Source organism: Protomyctophum bolini (genome assembly GCF_963924005.1).
Source record: "Protomyctophum bolini genome assembly, chromosome: 8".
Taxonomy (NCBI): domain Eukaryota; kingdom Metazoa; phylum Chordata; class Actinopteri; order Myctophiformes; family Myctophidae; genus Protomyctophum; species Protomyctophum bolini.
The window spans coordinates 7,481,335-7,506,875 of NC_137869.1; the positions used below are offsets into that span (position 1 = coordinate 7,481,335).

General features: G+C 44.0%; 2 protein-coding genes across 7 annotated transcripts in view; both read left to right on the plus strand.

The window, feature by feature from the left end:
* The window catches only part of atp13a3 (ATPase 13A3), a 68,674-nt gene extending 61,066 nt beyond the window's left edge, over nt 1-7,608 (plus strand). For 2 of the 3 annotated variants that reach the window (XM_080770943.1, XM_080770944.1), the window contains one exon: nt 1,541-7,608. In XM_080770943.1, coding sequence (XP_080627069.1) covers nt 1,541-1,738 — 198 coding nt within the window. In that variant the 3' untranslated portion in view covers nt 1,739-7,608. The remainder of the gene's footprint in view (nt 1-1,540) is intronic. The other variant, XR_013964539.1, reaches the window with a different exon arrangement.
* A 15,278-nt stretch (nt 7,609-22,886) lies between these two features.
* Nucleotides 22,887-25,541, plus strand: part of opa1 (OPA1 mitochondrial dynamin like GTPase) — a 61,320-nt gene continuing 58,665 nt past the window's right edge. For all 4 annotated transcript variants that reach the window (XM_080770946.1, XM_080770948.1, XM_080770947.1 and 1 more), the window contains exons 1-2: nt 22,887-23,051; nt 23,719-24,052. In XM_080770946.1, coding sequence (XP_080627072.1) covers nt 23,023-23,051; nt 23,719-24,052 — 363 coding nt within the window. In that variant the 5' untranslated portion in view covers nt 22,887-23,022. The remainder of the gene's footprint in view (nt 23,052-23,718; nt 24,053-25,541) is intronic.

Below are 25,541 nucleotides of genomic sequence, written 5' to 3' on the forward strand. Positions count from 1 at the left end.
CCTGATCTATGTCCTCTTCCTCTCCTTGTGCCTCCTCTACCTACCCGTGCCTGCCTCTACACTCCAGACAGTGGACTTTAGCTACGCAGGAATTCAAAACCAATTTGTTTTTTCAAATCGTGTTTGCTTTTACCATCTGCTATTATAATAAAAGCCTATCCCAAAACCAAACCAAAAATATACTAGGGATATATTGGTTAATGACACATTCACCCCAAAGGGTCATGGTATAGCAAAGATGAAAGATCTCTCGGCAATGCATTCTCACTCCCAAGTCGTCATATTGACGCTTGGTCAACGTACCTATATCGTGTCTGATGAGGACACCATATATACCCCCTTCTCGCAGCAGATAATTTATGATTCTCTGCAGTAAGTCAGCAGTGACACCAAGGGGTCCTGAACAAGCATCAGTATGTGACAAGTTAGGAATGAGAATGCGTTGCTCTGGCACTCTGGTGCTGTGTGTGTGTTGTATGGGAGTGGGAGTGTAAGACATAATTTACACAATCATTGGGGTTCTGTAAAGTACTATCAGCACGTTATACAACTGTCGTTGTTCTTTATCTCCTTTTCGTATTTCGCCCTACACATGTTTTCCAAGCCCTTGGTAATGGCATGACTGTGGGAGTCTGATCGCTCCCTGTTCGATCGGCTCCCTCCTTTCCTCTCAAGGCCGTCTAATGTCCTGCTAGCCTCAGCCTAGCACGCCTCTCTGTTATGTTTAGCTGTTCCACTAGCGCCCCCTACTGTGTATCAGTGGAATCATCATGGCCGAGGTATGTAATTGTAGACCAAACCAGGCTACAGCTCTAGAGGCTCTGCCTCTTCAAAACAAATCGTCTCTCTGTCGGGCAGAAACCTTGTGTTTCCATGAATTAATTAACTATTTTATAATTTGTCGTATGATCATAATTATGACATCGTCATACAAAAGCTGATCTACAAGCTCACAACACAATGCAACGCATCATGCTTGTCGATAACTGTCGATGTGCTATATATACTGTATGTTTTGTTTAATTGTTGCCTATCTGAGTTTTTATATTGTAAAGCTAAATTTTTGGTCATACAAGGTTTCCACCCAACAGCGATGACTTGTAGACCAAGACTAATTCAAAGCAAATTAAAGCTACTCTGTGGAACTTGTCAGTTATGTTGTTTTCAATTCATGTCAACTTCTTATCAACATTAGCTTGTGCTGTTTTTCGCACCAACCTTGTAAGTGTATTATCAATCATGCTTAATTTTTGCTTTTGAAAGGCCTGAATGCATGCAGACCAGACTATTACAAACCCGGACATTAGATCAGTATTGTTCTAATGGACTGTATAGCATAGCAAAGTGCATGATCTATTACAAATACCGCTATATTTCAGTTGTGCAGTTCACATGTTGCATGTTGAAATGATATTGGCATGGAATGATTTGCATTTAAACTGTTGAAGCATGTGTGAACGTTAGCATGCAGGCTTCACCAGTTCTTCCCCTCACCGCTCTCTGGCCATGTGTGTTCTTGTGGAACCTGCTGCATTTATAGGGGAGCGTCGACGTGTGGGGACGCAAGTGTCTGGCGACCCTGTGCTGCCGTCAGCCGGCGGCCCCCAAGGCTCGCTACATGCACCTGGCCCAGGAGCTCAGCGTGGACCCCGACTGGCCGCCCAAACCCACCACCACCACCGAGGCCAAGCCCCGCCCGGAGAACGGCTCCTCCTACCAGATCGTGATCAACTCCTAGCCCCCGCCATGACCTCAACCACAATTCTTTTACGCACCCAACATACAATAAGTATGATCCCAGTCCACCATATGCTCTGACTGACATGACCAGTGGAGTAGTTCCATCACCCAACATACAATAAGTATGATCCCACCATATGCTCTGACTGACATGACCAGTGGAGTAGTTCCATCACCCAACATACAATAAGTATGATCCCACCATATGCTCTGACTGACATGACCAGTGGAGTAGTTCCATCACCCGACATACAATAAGTATGATCCCACCGTGCTCTGACTGACATGACCAGTGGAGTAGTTCCATCACCCGACATACAATAAGTATGATCCCACCGTGCTCTGACTGACATGACCAGTGGAGTAGTTCCATCACCCAACATACAATAAGTATGATCCCACCGTGCTCTGACTGACATGACCAGTGGAGTAGTTCCATCACCCAACATACAATAAGTATGATCCCACCATATGCTCTGACTGACATGACCAGTGGAGTAGTTCCATCACCCGACATACAATAAGTATGATCCCACCATATGCTCTGACTGACATGACCAGTGGAGTAGTTCCATTTACTATAGAAAAGATGGCTTTATAAGAGCATTTATTGGTGGGCAATATGCCAGGCATGTTGGCTGCTCACATTTGTTTTCTCAACAGGCCGCCCCTCCTGAAACTTCAGCCTCTGTGTCTATTGATTGATGAAATAACACACACACGCACACACACACACACACGCACACACACACACATACACGCACACCTACCCTCATTTACTGTAGGCTCAACCACAGGCTGGGACCTGTGGCCAGCACTCCGTTCATTGTGCGCGTCTTGTTTCAGCCGAGGCACATTTTATTATGAGGTGAAGCCGTGCCTCAAGGCTTTTTTTTATGCCTTGTTGTAAAACATATGCAGAGAACTGAGAAACCCAGTCATGTTTATCTACACAGGAATGAATTTGAAAATGTACCATGTTCACATCGTTCCCATTTTTTGCTCTTACGTCATAATCAGAGGGTGGGAAACACCACCCAGGTGTGATGGATGAGCCAAATTGTCCCGTGTGTCAAAAGTCGTCAATTTGAGTCACGCTTATTCTCCAGGAGCCTCCGATAGCTTTTGTGTTCGTGCACCTCACAAGCCTTCACCTACAGCCAGCTCATACAGGTCTTCATACAGGACGCTGAATGCATGGACTTTGCATGAAGCCAGTTTCATATGACCGTGATGCCACGGTCATATGACCGCTGTTCCAACAGTAGTACCATGCGGGCAACATTACTGTATTGTTAAACCAAACCTTTTCAGTCTGTATTTAAAAACTAAATAACTACGCACAAGAGGCAGCATGCATTTGGTCCGGGAGCATGGACAGTAATGTCCCCCATGTGCATGTACTGTAGACAGGCCCAGTACTGCTCCACTTACAGTTTTAGAGTTTCCTTCCAAAATGACTGCTAATCTGCTATAAAGAAAAAAGGTTAATCCTGTGACATGAGTAAATGACTTGACACTAAATTATGGTACTTTTTAAAAGGATGCTATGTGACATTGAAATGAGATTGTTGATTAAATGATCCAACGTTCAAAAATCTGTTTTTTAATATATAAATGTGATTATTTTCTCCCCACAAAGGTGGTGTTTTGGAAGGAAGCTCAATTGTCTTGCCTTTTCTTTTTCTCTGATCTGTAATCCTCTCCGTATTACATTTCTTCCTATGGAAGACCAATTAAAACCGATAAAGGCTATAGGCATTGTCACTCTCCTCGGCTCACTGACATAAGGCACATTCAAAATTGCCATGCAGCGGCAGACACACGCACTCCCATTTCACACTCATGTGCTGTGAGTCCAAGAAAACATTTACAGTATAGACAAATTCACAGAGGGGTGCCCTGGGCGCGGCCATTACTGAGGTGTAATCCATGGAGCAGGTGCTCCATAGGCCAGGTGTAGCAGTAATCAGTGCTGCTGCACTATATGGTACACCATATATTTGTCTATATATATACCATATTATGGTATACATGTATTCTTGGACATACCTACAGAGTCCAGAGATATCAAAGGGCTATAATATTTCATGTCCCCTAGGCTCTGTGATGTAACTGTTTCAGTGAAGTGCACCAATACACGGATACAGTTGGGTCACAATCTTTATGGTCTGCTCTGCGTTGACAGGCTATTTCCATCAAAGTATTGTTTGCGAGTCAGGTGAATATGTACGTCTACACAACCGATCACATATCACTGGTTTGGTTTGCTTGTTGGCTTATTTATCTCATTTTGATAATATAAAAGTAATTAAAGATGATAAAAGGCAAGTTTTATTAATCTGGTGGGACATCTTTACAAATGTGGGCTAAAATATTGGACATTGAACTATATTTGCCCCTGCACATTAAGTAGGTGAAATATATTGCTATTTTAAATGTTATTATTGGGCATAAAATAGTCCGGAATTATGAGAAGGACTAAAGAAGGATTGTGGATCACCTTGCCTAGGATTGTTGGCTGGAACTGACGTCCTTGTGCCAATTTGCTGTGTCTACAACATTTGTACTAAATTTGGCAGTTTGTATTATGACAAATCTGGTGAGGCCTAGACAGACTCGAGGTGCTCTTATTTATTTTGATGATTTTTCTGTCGGAGCTTTATTTATTTAAACAGGTTAAATCTGTTCAAATCTATTAATTAACCACTTTAACCCTATAGTGTTCCTATTCTGAGGTGAAACATTCGGTTGAAAATAGCAGCTCTATTAGCTCACAACGCACTGCAGTGTGTTGTGAGCTAATAGATCGGATATTTTTTTCATATTGTGTTTTGGTGTAGCGGGGGAAAAGAGGAGGGGCGGCTAGTATAGAGCCCTGGTAGCCTGGTTTACAGACTGATTTGTCGTGTTCCGTGATTTGTTTTGTCACGCAGTGTATCGGGCTGGAAACCAGGCTACAGCCCTGGGGGGCACCCCAGTCAGGCTACAGCCCTGGGGGACCCCAGTCAGGATACAGCCCTGGGGGACCCCAGTCAGGCTACAGCCCTGGGGGACCTCAGTCAGGCTACAGCCCTGGGGGACCTCAGTCAGGCTACAGCCCTGGGGGACCCCAGTCAGGCTACAGCCCTGGGGGGACCCCAGTCAGGCTACAGCCCTGGGGGACCCCAGTCAGGCTACAGCCCTGGGGGACCCCAGTCAGGCTACAGCCCTGGGGGACCCCAGTCCAACTGTAGGGTTATACTGGTTAATTTGCACACCGTCGTACGACAAAGTATGAATAGGCCTTAAGGGTCTTGAATGTTGCACAAAGAACAAACAATGGCAATTTGATTTTCCAAAGAAATGCAGTCTTTTGGTGTCTCCTACAGAAGTGCTGATTAGTTGCATTTCCCAAAGAGTAATAGCATTTATTAAACACTGGTACAGTGGTTGTTTAAAAAAAAAAAGAAAGTATATATTCCTCAGCTTTTTAGAATACCCTACCCTAATGTATGACAAAACTGAATAGGATTGAATTTATGTTGATAATAATCTATTTGTATATTTGTTTGAGATGTACATTTACAGTATCCATGTGTGTAAAGAAAAGAAAACAAAAGGCATTTGAAAAAGATTGTTTATGATATATGAAAAGGTCATGCATTTTTATATCAAAGGGCTGAAGTGTTGATGGTTTTTCTTCTACTTTTTTTTGGTACTGTTTGTCATAATCAGTTGAGTTGTCTGTCAACATGATATTTGTACTGTCTAGATTTACTTGTGTACTGTCACTTTTGTTACAATGTTGCCATAAGCTTGCGTCTTCTGGTTCAGTCATGATTCCTGGGCTTTTTTCCTACAGCCAATTATTTTGGTGTACAATGAATGATCAGGGCACTTGGATCAATGATTAGTAGTTTTCAGAAATAAAGTAGTAGTTGGACAATTGTTTTTGCCACTATTCTAGTTCTGTCAAAACATATTAATGTTTTAACTTGATGTTGAGAGGTTGAGACTGGTGTCCCTGTAAGTCTCTTAAAGGGTAATTTATTCTTGCGTATGCACTGGTGGTGTACACCAGAATCTGGATCTACAAGCCTCATAACGCGTCGCAGAATGATGCTTTGTGAGCTTGTAGATCTGCTATTTTCGGTGCGTGACACTGATGCAAAACAAGGATAATGGGACCTTTTTAAAGATACACCACCCATGTTCAATGTTCTCTTATAAGTGGGCCTCAGTTAATGCTCATCATAAGATGGTACCATCCTACCATTTATTTCTACTCTGTCTAAGAGGTGGTCTGTGGACACTTAAGAAACAAAAAAATAAATATATGCAATTTCATTGTGCTAACTTTCCAGGGTGTCAAAGGCTGTAGTTTCCAATAGCTTGGAATCCCCATTGGAGTAATGTTTCTGAACAGTCCACTGAGACACAGGGAGAGTAGACGTACAGTACAGTACAGTACAGTACAGTACAGTACAGTACAGTACAGTACAGTACAGTACAGTACAGTACCATCTTATGAGCATTAGTGCAGGACCACATACTGTATGAAGATAAGGCTTAAAATGGTTGAATTTCTGCTTTTAGTTAATCCATGTTTATGTTTGTCTGTCTCCGTATCTGGGTGTTCACCAAGGGGTCTTACAAGGGAAAGAAAGGAATTCTACTTCAATGTAGTGTTTGTAGAATTCAGATTATAAGCATCTATATGTCTGACAATCTTTGATTTGTGTGTATTTATATCTTGGCTCACCATCCATCATCCGTCATCCAACTGATTTTTTATTGTATACTGATTACTGAATTATCTTCCTCTTTTCATGTTGAATCAAAATGTTGCTATAACTTAAGAATGTGGCTTTGTATTGTCGAAGGAGCTGGGAAATGATACAATAATTCAGTTTCAACTGTCTGTCGTGCTGATGCACCTTAAGAATTCACTTCATCCTTTTGCTCCAGTCTAAACTGTAACCCTTCATTTTTATTCCGTCGTACACCGGTATTATGCACCAAAAACAGCTGATTACAAACCTGTAGAGAAAATCCGACCTGAGCTCTCATTCTCATTTCTTGCTGTATCCTTGTTCGCGAACAAACTATTTGGTTTCTCTGGCAGCCACTCAAATGTACACCGATTGGAAATTATTTGTGGAATTGTACGACAATGGCCTTTCCCACTGTTAACTGGTAACAGTAATATGTTGCAGAACAGTAGGAGAACCTATTTTCAGTGCACGGCACCATCACACGACAAGTATAAACCGAGCTTCAGTGCTTGCAGTTTTTCAATGCTATAATTCTACAATTGAATCTGACATACACTATGTCATAGTAACAGTTTATAATGTGCAAAAAACAAACTATGCGGTTATAACAGGTACCAATACTGACTGTTGACATCTCTACTTGGCATTGTCTGCATAATTATTCACGTGGTTGAAGCAAAGACCATTATGAGGCATTTAGAATGTGTCAACCACTTCGTCTTTGGACCCCTCAAGTTGATGTTCCCTCAGGGAAATATGTGTATTTGTAATAAATGACTAGAGAAAATCTAATAAAAGTTGATACCTAAAACGATGAAAATATTACTGTTGTTAAAACATTTTATTACTGTTCTCCTGTATGTTTGGTTTTTTTCTGTCAAATTTATTTAGTTGTGCTTCAGATTTGTGTGTCTCACAACCTCAGCAAGAGGCTATTCTGGAGTATGTCATGTTTCTTTTCTTTCTTTGTCAGGATACCCCCTCCCCCTTTAATTACCTACACATTTTTGTACTTCGTAATTTATTTTTTATTTATTTTTGTTTTACATTTTTTTCTGAGAATTGTATTTTTGATTTCACTTGATTTCTTTCTTTTCAATAAATGTGCTGAAAAGTCCTTTGTTTTAATTTATTTTAAACTCAAGTAGTCAATTTTAAAAGGGCTGACATTCCCAAGGGAGTGAGGCTAGGAGTAGAGAACATGATTTAAAGTCAATAATTTTAACTTGACCAATGTTGATCTGAAAACAGCTGACTCTGAACTGATATGGCTCTGAGGCAGATTTTCCCAATGGAGCAGGATGATTGGATAATTGTCTTCACTAAAATAAAATAAGCGACTGTAATATTTCTGCGTAACACCAACTGTAAAAACACCCAATGTCTTAGCAATGAGCTACAGCCAGGAGATATGTTGATTTGAATTTCTGGCCCCACCGGGAAAGAAAGAAAGATTAATTCAGCCTAATGCTGTTGATTGATTGAACATTGTTCCTCAAAAGATGCAGTTTCAGTCATAAGTTGGGTCCAGTCTGTGACCTCTGGTGTAGTCCAGCTCGTCCAGTTTCTCAGTATCATCCTGGCTGATTCCTGGCTGCATTGGTAAGACCTGCAGTCACTAATGCATGTTGTGCCTTTGTGACCCCTTGTGGCAACATCGTGCCATCTCCCAAGAGACAGAGCCTTGGGCATTCTGGTAATCTAAGTCCCAGCCATTCTTCAAGTTTCCTCTGTACCTCTTTCCAGAAGGGTAAAACCACAGGGCATTCCCAAAATTAATGTAAAAACGTACCATCCCCCCCCCCCCCCCCCCCCTTACATTTCCGACACCTTTTGTCTTCCACTAAGCCCATCTAATCCTAAACAGTTTCACAGGGATGTAGAATTTTGTAATGTATAAATTTGCTTCTAATATCCCTAGTGGCCCACCCAACTTTGGAAATTATATTATAGGCTATAAGATTTTCAGTCTTCCACTTTGTAATATTCCATTATATTTTTGTAAATTATTGAAGCACTATGCATTGTCAAATCAAAAATAGTTTTTAGCATATTAGATTACTATATCCCTGTTAAGCCCCATTTAGAATGTTTTGAGTAGAAGTGTGATTTTGAAGCATATAAGTCATCTGGTATCTGGCATGACTAACGTGTAAACAATATAGTTCTACTGTATTTGGCACCTCTGGTATAGCACCAAAGGGTGCTATTTAGCCCCTGTCATTAAAGGTGTTAGCACCCTGCAAAGGGTGCTATTTAGCCCATATCATTAAAGGTGTTAGCACCCTGCAAAGGGTGCTATTTAGCCCATATCATTAAAGGTGCTATATACCCTACACACACACATGCATACCGTACACATTAATATTAACGTGGTGATTTTTCTATATCCAAAAAAATGTCTCCCAGCAGGTCTGTGCCCAAATAGGGGTCAGACATGGGGTTCCTGATGTCATACTTACATGTGAACTCACCGGTATGACACGAACAATCCAGCCAGTATGATAAAAAACAATGTAGTCTCAGAGAAGTTAATCAACTTCTCTGAGACTCAACTCTTCACAGATCTCTTCAAGACAGTTATCTTCAAGACTCTTTCGACCAAGATTCAAAGAGCTCTATAATCTAGAAGTGTTCCTTTTCCTTGGCTCTTGAGCTCTTCATTCTTCTACAGAGCAGGAAACAACAGGTTTACTTCAATTCACCATTAACTGTTATAAATGTTTTCCTGGACGTTGCATCAGAAGGGGTCAAAGGAAGGCGGTCATGTTGCTGTAGCGGTGAGACACGAGCTGTATTACTTTGAATGGAACCACAGGTATCAGATTGATGTGCAGGTCTTCAACCCAGTGACTTTACTCTGGAGGAAGTTGACCACTGCACATTTGTCACCTGAAACAGGAGAACCTCACCTTGCCGCCATTCGCCGGGGTTACACAGCTGTGATCATTGAGGATATTGTCTACTTCTGGGGAGGGTGTGAGTACTACATTGAGTGTCCATACGAGAATAAAACATACTGCAACCTGCTTTATGCATTTGTTGTCGACGCCCACAGATGGTTCAAACCACAGGTGTCTGGGAATGTTCCAGTGGGGAGGAAAAACCACTCAACCTGTGTTTTGTGGAAGGTCATGTATATTCATGGAGGATGCATCGAGCATGCAATGATCGCTAGGTCTACTAATGACATCTGCAAGTTGGACACCAGCACAATGGTCTGGACTTTAATTGACACCAGAGGAACTCCACCTCCTATTTCAAGAATGCACTCTGCCACCATCATTGGGACAAAGATGTTTGTATTTGGGGGCTGGGGGAGTAGTTACATCAGCAACTTGGGTCCGTACTGCAACACCATCAGAGTGTTTGACACAGAGACCAACCACTGGTTAAACACACCTTCTACACAGCTTCTACCAGAACAACGCTGGGTTCAGTCAGCCTTTACCTACAATGGAGAGCTGTACATATTTGGTGGTAATGGCAGGAATCTCAATTACATTGATCTGTGGAAATTCAGTCCAGAGACCTTCTCCTGGAAGAAGATTGATCTCAAGGGGAAAGGGCCGCCGTCTTCAGGGACTGTGATGTGCTGTTGCATGATGGGAGATCGTATCATCCTCTTTAGAGGATCCAGTAGTGACCTGTTTATCTTAGATTGCAGTCCTAGTCTCAAGACATTATGTAAACTAGCAGCTATTCAGTACGGTCTGGAGCAGTCTGAGCTCCCACACAACATCAGGTGGGAACTTGCAGCCATGAAAAACAAAAAATGAAATGAAATAGAATAAGTAATTCACGTTCAAAGTTTGCATTTTCAATTGAGTGCTATAGCGCCACCATTTGGCCAATCGTCATGGGCTTCGCATAGTCACCGTTTGACATGGCCCTCTACCAGATTACCAGATTTTCGCGAAAACAGACTGCACCGTTCAGTCAGAACTGCAATTTTTGGCGGAAGGAGAAGAAGAAGAAGAAGGAGAAGAAAAATATACACAAAAACAATAAGTGACCAAAGTCACTTTGTGACTTCTTGGTCCCTTAATTACTGAGGTCATAGTCATACCAGTGTGTAAACTAAGTAACTATACATTTACTTAAGTACAGTACTTAAGTTATTTAGTTACTACTAGTTACTTTGTAGATTTTGATTATTATTACAAAACACACATTAACCACTTAAAAATGATTAATTATTAGCAGATCTGCTAATAATTTATAAAAGATTTGTATACATTGGAAAATTGAAATGGGACATTCTGCACAATGAGTAGTGTACTTTTACTTTGGGTAATATAAGTAGGCATTTAAACCACTGTACATTTCTGAACCAAGCCAACTACATAAAATGTCATAAATTATCGGTGTTTCACTGTTGGTGGATATAGGAACCGATTCATCGGTTGATGTTTGGTGGTGTCTATTTGGAGGTTGTACCGGTCGGCCGGAAGTGTTGCTGTCATTCTTATGAGCAGTTTTAGAACTTCCGGTCTGAGAGCTAGCAGATTTAAGACATCCGGTTGCTTTCAGAATAAAATAAGGTTATTTAATTCGTTAATTAAATAATTTTTACATTACATTATTAGTATTATTATTACATTACAGTTATTGTAAAGACACACATTATGTTTCTGTGTAAAAATAAGTAATTAAATAACATAAAAAAGTTATCTAAATGGATAAATGCTATTCACTGGAGTGCATGGACTTTATAAAGTGGACACTGGACAAAAGACGGCTCCGCGAGGCAACTATCTGGACATACCCACGCGTCCGGGGAGATGTCCTCTACCACCCCACAGTCTCCGCTAAGCGGGAGAGGTGTAAAATTCAGAGCAGCAGAGCTTCTATTGGGGTCAACACTCAAAAAAGTGCCGTTTCCAGACACAGAATGGACACTGGACAAAGAGGCCTCCGCGAGGCAACTATCTGGACATACCCACGCGTCCGGGGAGATGTCCTCTACCACCCCACAGTCTCCGCTAAGCGGGAGAGGTGTAAAAATCAGAGCAGCAGAGCTTCTACTGGGGTCAATGCAAAAAAAATTACCGTTTCCGGACCCAGACTGGACACTGGACAAAGAGGCCTCCGCGAGGCAACTATCTGGACATACCCACGCGTCCGGGGAGATGTCCTCTACCACCCCACAGTCTCCGCTAAGCGGGAGAGGTGTAAAATTCAGAGCAGCAGACCTTCTATTGGGGTCAACACTCAAAAAAGTGCCGTTTCCAGACCCAGAATGGACACTGGACAAAGAGGCCTCCGCGAGGCAACTATCTGGACATACCCACGCGTCCGGGGAGATGTCCTCTACCACCCCATAGTCTCCGCTAAGCGGGAGAGGTGTAAAATTCAGAGCAGCAGACCTTCTATTGGGGTCAACACTCAAAAAAGTGCCGTTTCCAGACCCAGAATGGACACTGGACAAAGAGGCCTCCGCGAGGCAACTATCTGGACATACCCACGCGTCCGGGGAGATGTCCTCTACCACACCCCAGTCTCTGCTAAGCGGGAGAGGTGTAAAATTCAGAGCAGCAGACCTTCTATTGGGGTCAATACTCAAAAAAGTGCCGTTTCCAGACCCAGAATGGACACTGGACAAAGAGGCCTCCGCGAGGCAACTATCTGGACATACCCACGCGTCCGGGGAGATGTCCTCTACCACCCCACAGTCTCCGCTAAGCGGGAGAGGTGTAAAATTCACAGCAGCAGAGCTTCTAATGGGGTCAATGCAAAAAAATGTACCGTTTCCGGACCCAGACTGGACACTGGACAAAAGACGGCTCCGCGAGGCAACTATCTGGACATACCCACGCGTCCGGGGAGATGTCCTCTACCACCCCACAGTCTCCGCTAAGCGGGAGAGGTGTAAAATTCAGAGCAGCAGAGCTTCTATTGGGGTCAACACTCAAAAAAGTGCCGTTTCCAGACACAGAATGGACACTGGACAAAGAGGCCTCCGCGAGGCAACTATCTGGACACACCCACGCGTTCAGGGAGATGTCCTGTACCACACCCCAGTCTCCGCTAAGCGGGAGAGGTGTAAAATTCACAGCAGCAGAGCTTCTAATGGGGTCAATGCAAAAAAATGTACCGTTTCCGGACCCAGACTGGACACTGGACAAAAGACGGCTCCGCGAGGCAACTATCTGGACATACCCACGCGTCCGGGGAGATGTCCTCTACCACCCCACAGTCTCCGCTAAGCGGGAGAGGTGTAAAATTCAGAGCAGCAGAGCTTCTACTGGGGTCAATGCAAAAAAAAATACCGTTTCCGGACCCAGACTGGACACTGGACAAAAGACGGCTCCGCGAGGCAACTATCTGGACATACCCACGCGTCCGGGGAGATGTCCTCTACCACCCCACAGTCTCCGCTAAGCGGGAGAGGTGTAAAATTCAGAGCAGCAGACCTTCTATTGGGGTCAACACTCAAAAAAGTGCCGTTTCCAGACCCAGAATGGACACTGGACAAAGAGGCCTCCGCGAGGCAACTATCTGGACACACCCACGCGTTCAGGGAGATGTCCTGTACCACACCCCAGTCTCCGCTAAGCGGGAGAGGTGTAAAATTCAGAGCAGCAGACCTTCTATTGGGGTCAATACTCAAAAAAGTGCCGTTTCCAGACCCAGAATGGACACTGGACAGAGAGGCCTCCGCGAGGCAACTATCTGGACATACCCACGCGTCCGGGGAGATGTCCTCTACCACCCCACAGTCTCCGCTAAGCGGGAGAGGTGTAAAATTCAGAGCAGCAGAGCTTCTACTGGGGTCAATGCAAAAAAAAATACCGTTTCCGGACCCAGACTGGACACTGGACAAAAGACGGCTCCGCGAGGCAACTATCTGGACATACCCACGCGTCCGGGGAGATGTCCTCTACCACCCCACAGTCTCCGCTAAGCGGGAGAGGTGTAAAATTCAGAGCAGCAGACCTTCTATTGGGGTCAACACTCAAAAAAGTGCCGTTTCCAGACCCAGAATGGACACTGGACAAAGAGGCCTCCGCGAGGCAACTATCTGGACATACCCACGCGTCCGGGGAGATGTCCTCTACCACCCCACAGTCTCCGCTAAGCGGGAGAGGACTGAGAAGCTACTTTAATAGTTTAGTAGTCACAGATTTGATAAATAAAGCTTTGGAAAATAAACAAGTGTACAGACCACAGCTACTAGTATCAGTTTGTGTTATGAAATGAGGGCAACTGTCATAACTCTCATATCTAAATGTGATAGCCATACCTCTACCATGAATTGCAAAATACTGTAAGGCTAAGTATTTTTGCAGTGGACCAAATACATTAACCAGTTCTTGTTCAGGACTGAATCCATTAGAACAACATCCAAGCCCTTACCAAAAAGCAGTTTATAAAAGTGTACTAAGTATACTTAAGGTAAAAGGTGCTTGCTTTAAAGGTATTCAACTAATGTATTTTCACACACACATTGGCTTCTTTGGTTTTTGGCCAAAACTGGACACTTTTGGGCAGACTTGATTTATGACAATGTTGTAATTAAAGCAAATGACACAATGATAGAAATCTTACCAGCAGCAAATGCTGTGCGAGAGTCAAAAATAAATGGGTGCTTATATTTCTATGTGAAATGTGGTGATGCTGGCATCACAATAGACAAGGATAATAACAGAACAATAACGGAGGACAATTTGGAAGAAGATGATGTGGTTTTATGCAATGAAAGTCTAAATGACAATATGTGTGAACCCATACCATTACCAATTCTAACATTTCTACAACAGACATCTGCTTTCAAAAAATGTCACACACGGCTTGAAGAAGCAGCAGCACAGGACTCAACATTTAGACGGAAACTTGATAAATTCAATCTAGCCAACACATCAGTGTCATTAGTGTCTCAGAAATGTTCTAGGACAGACGTATGCACCATATTAAACATCTTTGTAGAATACACACTTCGGTCTCCTTTCCTTGGAGATGACCTGCTTTGCCTGAAAAGTCTTAGTCTGTATAGTTGTACTCAATGTGGTGACAAGGCCTTGCCATCTACAAAGAACATGTCACAATTCATAGTGCAGCCACTTGACGTGTCACAAAAAGGCATCTTAGACACTATTGCACAAATATTACCTGCTCAATCTGAACAATGTGAAACATGTCAGCAGGAAAAGAGCTTATCAACATATGAAGTAATTAACAGCCCACAGACCTTACTTCTCCTGTTAAGAGTTGGCACAAAAATTCCAACTACGTTCAATTTATCCTGTCTGTACCACCAAAATGAGTATGCTTTGACCAGTATGTGTGTATTTTTCGACAGGCCACCATATGCGACATTGTACATCCGTATAGATGATAAATGGCATATCTGGACAAATGAATCGAATGACACAGCAGGCTATACCTTTGAGCTGATGCAAAGAGCATCCGCTCAACAGCACAACAATACATTAGGCACAAGTAGTTTCTATGTCGTGTCATACGAGAAAATAAAAAGTAAAGAAATAATCAAGTTTCGTCAGGACAAACAAATGCATAAATGCACAGACAGATGCAATCAACGCACACAAGTGACACCCATTCCAAAGCTAGAGGTAACTCCTTCACCTGACTTAGCTTGCGTAGAGAAAGCTAACGGGTGGCTGTGTGATAAGACAATCGATCAGTACCATCAGCTCTTGCTATCTCATCTTGTTGACAAAAGGGCATATATTTGTCCCAGCATTTTTGTAAGCCAACAGTTAATGAGTCTTTATTGTGGTGACATCAGCATACTACCAGATGTACCAAGAACATCACAGAATTGGTGGAGCTATGAGTTGGTAATATTGCCAGTCAACCTCCAAAAGACTCATTGGGGAGCAATTGTCATAGATTTCTCTAAAAAGACAGTGGAGGGTGATAGCATAGTCTTAGATGTTGTTCTAATGGATTCAGTCCATACGTATGAACAAGACCTGGTTAATGTATTTGGTCCACTGCAAAAATACTTAGCCTTACAGTATTTTGCAATTCATGGTAGAGGTATGAATATCACATTTAGATATGAGTGTTATGACAGTTGCCCTCATTTCATAACACAAACTGACAACAGTAGCTGTGGTCTCTACACTTGTTTATTTTCCAAAGCTGTTCTGTTTGATGTGAGTCTCAACACTTTCCAAACAGAGACTGAAAAGCGAGATATCATATTGTATGAGCTGACAGGAAAAAATGTATTGCTATGAGTACATAGTTTAAGTACTGCACTGCACTAAAAGGCTCTGTTTTATCTATGTTGTAGGAGAACTTCGACAATGGAGGATGCGAGGGACGCCAAATGACACGTCCCCACGTGATTTAATCCAATAGTGCTTACTGTGATCATCTAAAAACAAACGTTTGAAATGTTTGGACTGAGCTGGTTTTGCTTTAAAAGTACATCTAACTTTTGATCAATTTGTGTGTGTGTGTGTGTGTGTGTGTGTGTGTACAATGTTTGCACTTAATGTTTGCAGTGATGCTTTGCACTATACCTTTTTATACATTTGAGTGATGTGTGCACTTAGGTACATTGCATGTTGTACCATATTATACATTTGAGTGACGTTTGCATTGAGGTACATTGCATGTTGTACCATATTATACATTTGAGTAACGTTTGCACTTGGTACATTGCACGTCTTACCTTTTTATACATTTGAGTAATGTATGCACTTATAGGTACGTTGCACTTATAGTACCATTTTGTACTTTTGAGTGATGTTTGCACTGATTGACTTTGTAGTTTTTGCATGTTTTGCATGTGTTTGAATAATGTTTGCTGTATTAACACAGATGCGCACACACATGCAGTAAATTGATCAAATCTGTGACTACTAAACTATTAAAGTAGCTTCTCAGTCCACATTAAGACAAATTGTGATGTTTAAAAACAAATATTGTAGGGATTTGGAAACTTTAAAATGAGCGTTTTATTTCTGATTGTGATGACCATTATTTTGAAGAGTGATTTTTTCTTCTTCTGTGTAACAGTGAATGAAACTGTATGCCTTTTTCTTTCCATTGAATTGATTGATTGAATGATTAATTAAAAGGTATTTATTTCTAACTTTCAAAGCCTTGTCTGTATTCTTTTATTCTTTTATAAATGTAATGCTTGGAGAGGGCCACTTTATATATACAACGATCAATCGTTGTCACCTCATCTATATCTGGGGCAGGAATGTACAGCACTGTAAAAATAAGCTATTACTGTTAATGGCCCATCTACATAGTGAATGACATTGTTATTCATGCTGACATTAGTGTTCAAACACCAGTAATTAGTATTACTTTGCAATTGCAATTGCATGCAGCCAGCTATGAGCTATGAGTTGGTAATATAGTTGGTGACATTTTGTATATATCACAGTTGCCAAACAAATATGAACAGGACTAGACTAGAAAGCCAAAAACCAAAGAAGCCAATGTGTGTGTGAAAATACATTAGTTGAATACCTTTAAAGCAAGCACCTTTTACCTTAAGTATACTTAGTACACTTTTATAAACTGCTTTTTGGTAAAGGCTTGGATGTTGTTCTAATGGATTCAGTCCTGAACAAGAACTGGTTAATGTATTTGGTCCACTGCAAAAATACTTAGCCTTACAGTATTTTGCAATTCATGGTAGAGGTATGGCTAATGTATGTTAATGGCCCATCTAACATTACCATTGTCATTCATTGTCAATTGACATTAGTGTTACACCAGTAATTACCAAAATAATTAGTATTACTTTGAAATTGCATGCAGAGCCATTTTGAGCATTGACCCCAGTAGAAGCTCTGCTGCTCTGAATTTTACACCTCTCCCGCTTAGCGGAGACTGTGGGGTGGTAGAGGACATCTCCCCGGACGCGTGGGTATGTCCAGATAGTTGCCTCGCGGAGCCGTCTTTTGTCCAGTGTCCAGTCTGGGTCCGGAAACGGTACATTTTTTTGCATTGACCCCATTAGAAGCTCTGCTGCTGTGAATTTTACACCTCTCCCGCTTAGCGGAGACTGGGGTGTGGTACAGGACATCTCCCTGAACGCGTGGGTGTGTCCAGATAGTTGCCTCGCGGAGGCCTCTTTGTCCAGTGTCCAGTCTGGGTCCGGAAACGGTATTTTTTTTTGCATTGACCCCAGTAGAAGCTCTGCTGCTCTGAATTTTACACCTCTCCCGCTTAGCGGAGACTGGGGTGTGGTACAGGACATCTCCCTGAACGCGTGGGTATGTCCAGATAGTTGCCTCGCGGAGCCGTCTTTTGTCCAGTGTCCAGTCTGGGTCCGGAAACGGTATTTTTTTTTGCATTGACCCCAGTAGAAGCTCTGCTGCTCTGAATTTTACACCTCTCCCGCTTAGCGGAGACTGTGGGGTGGTAGAGGACATCTCCCCGGACGCGTGGGTATGTCCAGATAGTTGCCTCGCGGAGCCGTCTTTTGTCCAGTGTCCAGTCTGGGTCCGGAAACGGTACATTTTTTTGCATTGACCCCATTAGAAGCTCTGCTGCTGTGAATTTTACACCTCTCCCGCTTAGCGGAGACTGGGGTGTGGTACAGGACATCTCCCTGAACGCGTGGGTGTGTCCAGATAGTTGCCTCGCGGAGGCCTCTTTGTCCAGTGTCCATTCTGTGTCTGGAAACGGCACTTTTTTGAGTGTTGACCCCAATAGAAGCTCTGCTGCTCTGAATTTTACACCTCTCCCGCTTAGCGGAGACTGTGGGGTGGTAGAGGACATCTCCCCGGACGCGTGGGTATGTCCAGATAGTTGCCTCGCGGAGCCGTCTTTTGTCCAGTGTCCAGTCTGGGTCCGGAAACGGTATATTTTTTTGCATTGACCCCAGTAGAAGCTCTGCTGCTCTGAATTTTACACCTCTCCCGCTTAGCGGAGACTGTGGGGTGGTAGAGGACATCTCCCCGGACGCGTGGGTATGTCCAGATAGTTGCCTCGCGGAGCCGTCTTTTGTCCAGTGTCCAGTCTGGGTCCGGAAACGGTACATTTTTTTGCATTGACCCCATTAGAAGCTCTGCTGCTGTGAATTTTACACCTCTCCCGCTTAGCGGAGACTGGGGTGTGGTACAGGACATCTCCCTGAACGCGTGGGTGTGTCCAGATAGTTGCCTCGCGGAGGCCTCTTTGTCCAGTGTCCATTCTGTGTCTGGAAACGGCACTTTTTTGAGTGTTGACCCCAATAGAAGCTCTGCTGCTCTGAATTTTACACCTCTCCCGCTTAGCGGAGACTGTGGGGTGGTAGAGGACATCTCCCCGGACGCGTGGGTATGTCCAGATAGTTGCCTCGCGGAGCCGTCTTTTGTCCAGTGTCCAGTCTGGGTCCGGAAACGGTATTTTTTTTTGCATTGACCCCAGTAGAAGCTCTGCTGCTCTGAATTTTACACCTCTCCCGCTTAGCGGAGACTGTGGGGTGGTAGAGGACATCTCCCCGGACGCGTGGGTATGTCCAGATAGTTGCCTCGCGGAGCCGTCTTTTGTCCAGTGTCCAGTCTGGGTCCGGAAACGGTACATTTTTTTGCATTGACCCCATTAGAAGCTCTGCTGCTGTGAATTTTACACCTCTCCCGCTTAGCGGAGACTGTGGGGTGGTAGAGGACATCTCCCCGGACGCGTGGGTATGTCCAGATAGTTGCCTCGCGGAGCCGTCTTTTGTCCAGTGTCCAGTCTGGGTCCGGAAACGGTACATTTTTTTGCATTGACCCCATTAGAAGCTCTGCTGCTGTGAATTTTACACCTCTCCCGCTTAGCGGAGACTGGGGTGTGGTACAGGACATCTCCCTGAACGCGTGGGTGTGTCCAGATAGTTGCCTCGCGGAGGCCTCTTTGTCCAGTGTCCATTCTGTGTCTGGAAACGGCACTTTTTTGAGTGTTGACCCCAATAGAAGCTCTGCTGCTCTGAATTTTACACCTCTCCCGCTTAGCGGAGACTGTGGGGTGGTAGAGGACATCTCCCCGGACGCGTGGGTATGTCCAGATAGTTGCCTCGCGGAGCCGTCTTTTGTCCAGTGTCCAGTCTGGGTCCGGAAACGGTATTTTTTTTTGCATTGACCCCAGTAGAAGCTCTGCTGCTCTGAATTTTACACCTCTCCCGCTTAGCGGAGACTGTGGGGTGGTAGAGGACATCTCCCCGGACGCGTGGGTATGTCCAGATAGTTGCCTCGCGGAGCCGTCTTTTGTCCAGTGTCCAGTCTGGGTCCGGAAACGGTAATTTTTTTTGCATTGACCCCATTAGAAGCTCTGCTGCTGTGAATTTTACACCTCTCCCGCTTAGCGGAGACTGGGGTGTGGTACAGGACATCTCCCTGAACGCGTGGGTGTGTCCAGATAGTTGCCTCGCGGAGGCCTCTTTGTCCAGTGTCCATTCTGTGTCTGGAAACGGCACTTTTTTGAGTGTTGACCCCAATAGAAGCTCTGCTGCTCTGAATTTTACACCTCTCCCGCTTAGCGGAGACTGTGGGGTGGTAGAGGACATCTCCCCGGACGCGTGGGTATGTCCAGATAGTTGCCTCGCGGAGCCGTCTTTTGTCCAGTGTCCAGTCTGGGTCCGGAAACGGTAATTTTTTTTGCATTGACCCCAGTAGAAGCTCTGCTGCTCTGAATTTTACACCTCTCCCGCTTAGCGGAGACTGTGGGGTGGTAGAGGACATCTCCCCGGACGCGTGGGTATGTCCAGATAGTTGCCTCGCGGAGCCGTCTTTTGTCCAGTGTCCACTTTATAAAGTCCATGCACTCCAGTGATGAGCATTTATGCATTTAGATGACTTTATTATTACTATTATTATTATTTAATTACTTATTTTTACACAGAAACATAATGTGTGTCTTCTAGCATCATATAGCATCATTTAAAGCGGGGATGACACGCCCCTCGGGAAGCTATTAAGGCTATTAACGCTAGCATCTAGATTGTGACGTACTTACGGGCCAGCTCAATTTGACCAATAAAATTGATCTTGTATCTGGTCTAAATGTCAGAGCGGCTCTGGGCTCTGCGAGTTAGCGTTCCTGGTGGCTATCAACTCATGCTAGTGGTTTTGAGGCCACCTTCAGCCTCATAGCTGGGTAAAAGTTTGGTGGAAAAATTACTTTTTTGCTACAAAAAACTCGCCAGAATGACACCGAGTTGACGTCCAAGTTTTAGGGAAAACTGTTGCATAATCGCAATTCCGCGCGACGGGCTCCATCGTACCTATCTTGTCTATCTGTCTCCCCCCGCTGACACGCCCTCAGCCGGCTAAATGCTGAACAGGGCTCACGGAGCCCTGGAGCTTCACGTAACGTTACCAGTACACTGCCTGTGACTACTCTAGCGGCCGGCCTAACCTGTGTCCGCCCCTCTCTCTCTCTCTCTCTCTCTCTCTCTCACACACACACACACACACACACACACACACACACACACACACACTCTCTCTCTCTCTCTCTCTCTCTCTCTCTCTCTCTCTCTCTCACACACACACACCGATATAGGGGCGGTCTCTCTCTCTCTCTCTCTCACACACACACACACACACCAAGTTGATTCTATCGGTATGTTTTAGCCTGTGTGTATAGCTGTTGTGAACGCGAAGAGTTGTGTTTATTATTTACCAAGAAGAGCATCGGCTCTATCCGTCATCCATTGCAACTGCAAGACGGCGAGACGCGGTGTGTGTGTGTGAGAGAGAGAGAGAGAGAGAGAGAGAGAGAGAGAGAGAGAGACTATAGCTGGCCTGCTGCAGGGCAGGCAGTGAAGGTTCCTTCCTTCCTTGTATTTGCAACATGGGGCTGCATGAATGAATGAGTGACAGCTCGTTACGTCTAATGCTCTACTGAATGAAGTGGAGGCTTTCCCAGCTATAGCCCTACCAAGCAGTTTTAGAGAAAATATTTTTATTTTTAAGACTGTGACCGCGGGTGACTATACCATTAAAAAACAACCGCTGTTCTGGTACGGCAGACTAGCCTGCTAGCCCCATAATGCGCCCTCTCCCTCTGCTACAGAATGAGCGGAGGGAGAGGGCACATATGGGACATATGCATACCTGCATGAATGGGACATGGGGATCCGTAATCATCATGAATTGGGGCCGACACGGTTACTTACAGTGACTCATAATACCCAATTACGGATTACCCATACAATGTTTTTCACTCGTGAATTCTGTAGACAGTCTTGCCTACGTCAATTCCAAGGACAGGGCAGAGAGCGATCGGCTCGACTATAATGAATAAATTGGACAGAGCAGCAGTAATTGGAATAAATAAATGCATGTTGTCTTGTGTTCTTATCTTCTCGGGGCTATTGTTAATGCATGTTCAAAATCAATCAGCAATTTGACCTAAATATTCCCATTTCATATTTATATTATGGCGACGAGTAGTCACTCATGACGGACAATCTGACATAATATAGGCAATGAAACGGTCAGTAAAGTGGAATGAATCACAGCATTATATCGCCCCTTGCTGCAGAACAAAGCAGACATTTTAATACTGTATTGAATAGTTTTTGTGCTTGTTACAGTTCTACAAAGTACAAACTATTAATTTAATACAGTTTTCGGACTCGGTGAGTTGTCTCCCTCTGAGACCCTAAAGAGAGAGAGAGAGAGAGAGATATACGGAGGGAGAAAAAAAAAAAAAAACCACCCCCACCTCCTCTCGCAATCTCCCCGTTCTGAAGTGCCTTGTGTCCCGGCCAGAGTTCAAGGCTTACCGCGGCCCGCGATTCTCATGAATTCATTATGCATAAACAAACATTTCACATGTTCAAACAATGTTGTGTGTGTGTGTGTGTGTGTGTGTGTGTGTGTGTGTGTGTGTGTGTGTGTGTCTGCGTGTGTGTGTGTGTGTGTGTGTGTGTGTGAGAGAGAGAGAGAGAGAGAGAGAGAGAGAGGCGTCCCCCGTGTGTGCTTGTGCAGCCTGCACGAACCCGGCGGTGAGAGCCTGAGAGGGGGCTCAGACGGACTAGTCACGCGAAATTGCGATTATGTAACAGTTTACCCTAAAACGTACACGTCAACTCAATGTCATTGTAAGGAATAAATAAAAGCAATAAAATAATTTTTTAATGATATTTTCACCTAGTATGACGCAAAAGGTTACCTCAAAACCACTAGCCTTTACTGCGCTAGCCACTCAGCTCGGCTAGATGCTAGGTCACGTCAGAGCCTGAGATATAGTCACGTGTCGTTTGAAACTGTTTTCATTCAGACCACGTGATGTACCTTATCAGCAATGTTAATCTCGGGCTTTGACACTCCCCCTTTAAATGCTTAATTTGTAGTTTTAATGTGCAAATGAAACTTTTTTTTCATACTCTAGAGGGTACTCTTATTTTGAAGAGATCGTCCACCGGAAGTCTTAAATCTGTTCATTAGATCTGCTCACTAGACGCTGCCTTTTTCTTGCTGTGCCCTTGTTCGCTAACGATAATTAGCTGTTCTTGTCAGGCAAACAAATGTCCACCTATTGGAAAGATGGTTTAAATTGTACCTAGAGGGAATCTATACGACATTTGCCTTTACCCGCTGTTGGTAACAGCACTATGTTGCGCGTCGGCAGCAACGTTGCCTGGTAAGTTGTTTTTATTGAGATAACATTAGCATAGCTGCTGTTAGTGACAGTGGAGGACAGTGTAGTGGAGGAGCGTTATCAGGGTGTAACACTGTTAGCTGACTGCTAACGGTTGTAAGCACCATATTTTATATTATTACGCATAATTTATATGTCACCACTAGCTATGTCACCACATCCTCAACAAATGGATAAAAGCTGTGAATGGAAACTACGCAGCACTAGACCTCTGTGGTTAAATGTACGTGCTTCAGCTCCTGTCGCATCAATACAAGTCACGTTTTGCATGACAACAGAGGTGCTCTATCGGTGCACAGAACAGTAGCCACAAACATCTACTGCTAAATGGTCATTTTGTCATATAATCTACATGTTCCATGCCAGGTAGGTAAACTTGCCTCTGCCGATGTTTGTTTCTCATAGCTTGATATGAAGGACTTTACTGTACTTGTGTACTGTCACTTTTGTTACAATTATGCTACAATAAGCTTTTTCCCCCATGCACAATTGAATTTGGAGCCAATTACTTTGGTGTACAATGATCAGGGCACTTAATTATTCTGATCAATTGTTATAGTTGTTTTCAGAAATAAAAGTAGTGGGACAATCTTGCTTGTTTGGGAGATGATCCATGCCACTGGCCCACTACTGTTTATGTTTCTCACAGCCTGGCATGCAGGAACCTCGTCTCCAACAACAACATGGGAATCAGGTTCCGAGTGCCCCTGCAGAAGCTGCACCCGTTGTCCCGTGCCATCCACCACCGCTACTCGGCGAATGCCAACCCCCAGCGTCCCCCGCATCGCACAGCGGCCCGTCACTTCGCCTCCATGTCCCGGCTGCCCATGCGGCCCCCCAAACCTCCCCCGGGAGGGTCGGGAGGAGGCCGGGGCCACCAGCAGCAGCGCAACTTCTGGGGGCTCCGCCTAGCCGCCAGGCTGCTGAAGCTCCGGTACATTATGCTGGGTTCTGCTGTGGGTGGAGGCTACACGGCTAAAAAGGTATACTTGTCTGTCTTGACATTGTGAATGAACGGTGATCAGAATCAATTTAGTGGTGGACAGGAACTGTGAGTCAGTGACATAGTTATATTATTGCCCCACGCCTACTGTACAGGGGCGGCGGTGGCTCAGGGGTAGAGTGGCTGGATGCCAGTTCGCAAGGTTGCCAGTTCGAACCCGGGCTCCCCCAGAGTTAGTGTCGAAGTGTCCTTGAGCAATACACTGAACCCCTAAATTGCTCCTGATGTGCTGGTTTGTGCCTTGCATGGTTTCCGCCGCCATCAGTGTCAGTGTATGAATGTGTGTCTGAATGGGTGAATGTGATGCACAATCTCTGTAAAGCGCCTTGGATAAAAGGCGCTATATAAATGCACCATTTACTGACCCCAGAAACCCACAGTACGGCATCTGCATGGTGCTGATATTTATGCCAGGATTTTAGTCCATCTGCTAAATGCCATTTCAGAAGGACAGTCTTCTAGCTCTGGTCTGCTTTGAGGCAGGATTCCAGAGAAGAAGGGCAGTTATAACCTCTTGATCAGTGGCCGACAAACTGTGTTCTTCTGGATCGGACTAGTGAAGAAACACGGGGAAGGTTGCCGTATATTAGGGAATTCGATGGGTGGCTCTTCCAAGAGAGATTTTGCGCTCTCATTAGAAAGCAGTGTAAGCGCCATCCAGCCGTTTCTCTAATTTCTTTGAAAGTGTCCATGTCTCGGAGCCATAGAGCGCCGAAGTCCTGACATCACTCGCTCATCCCCAGTCAGTCACTCATATAATGATACAGTCTGATTCTAGCGAAAAAACTCATGAAGTAGCGGTAACGATAGCATTTTCTCAGTTGATTCTTCATATCCATATATAAATGAGTGAAGTGGCCTGGATGATTTGTTTATTTTTCAAACACAGTTTCAAACACAGGCCATCTAAAAAACCCCTATAGGGATTACAATGCAAATAAAAAGTACATGAACCTGTACTGGATATTTTAAACTCGCAACCAAAGTGCAATGAATTTGAAGTCCAGATCAAGGGAAGGTTTAAAAGTGTTTAGAACACAATCACAGATTTATTATAAGAGCGCTCCTGGAGTAAGACACAACACCAAGGTATCATGACATCTCCCAATTACAGTTTTACACTTCGAGAGTCCCAAAATAACACATATAGGTTGAAAATAAACAGAACACTCCTTTAACACATGGCCTTACATGGCTGTTCTTCCAATCTGCTAGAAATCACACAAATAGGCTGTTGACTGCTGGTAACAGGATTTATTTACTCCTACTACCTCTGTCAGCAGTTGACTTACATAGATTAAAATGACATTTTCCCATTACGAACATCTTACTAAGTTGGGATGACCAGATCTTATGCATGTCATTGCAGGCTGACCAGGCCATACCCTTCCTAATTGATGATGTACTATGAACCCAAGATGTATATGGGTAGTCAAAGGAGTGTTGTTAAGTGGTTAGATAACGTGGTT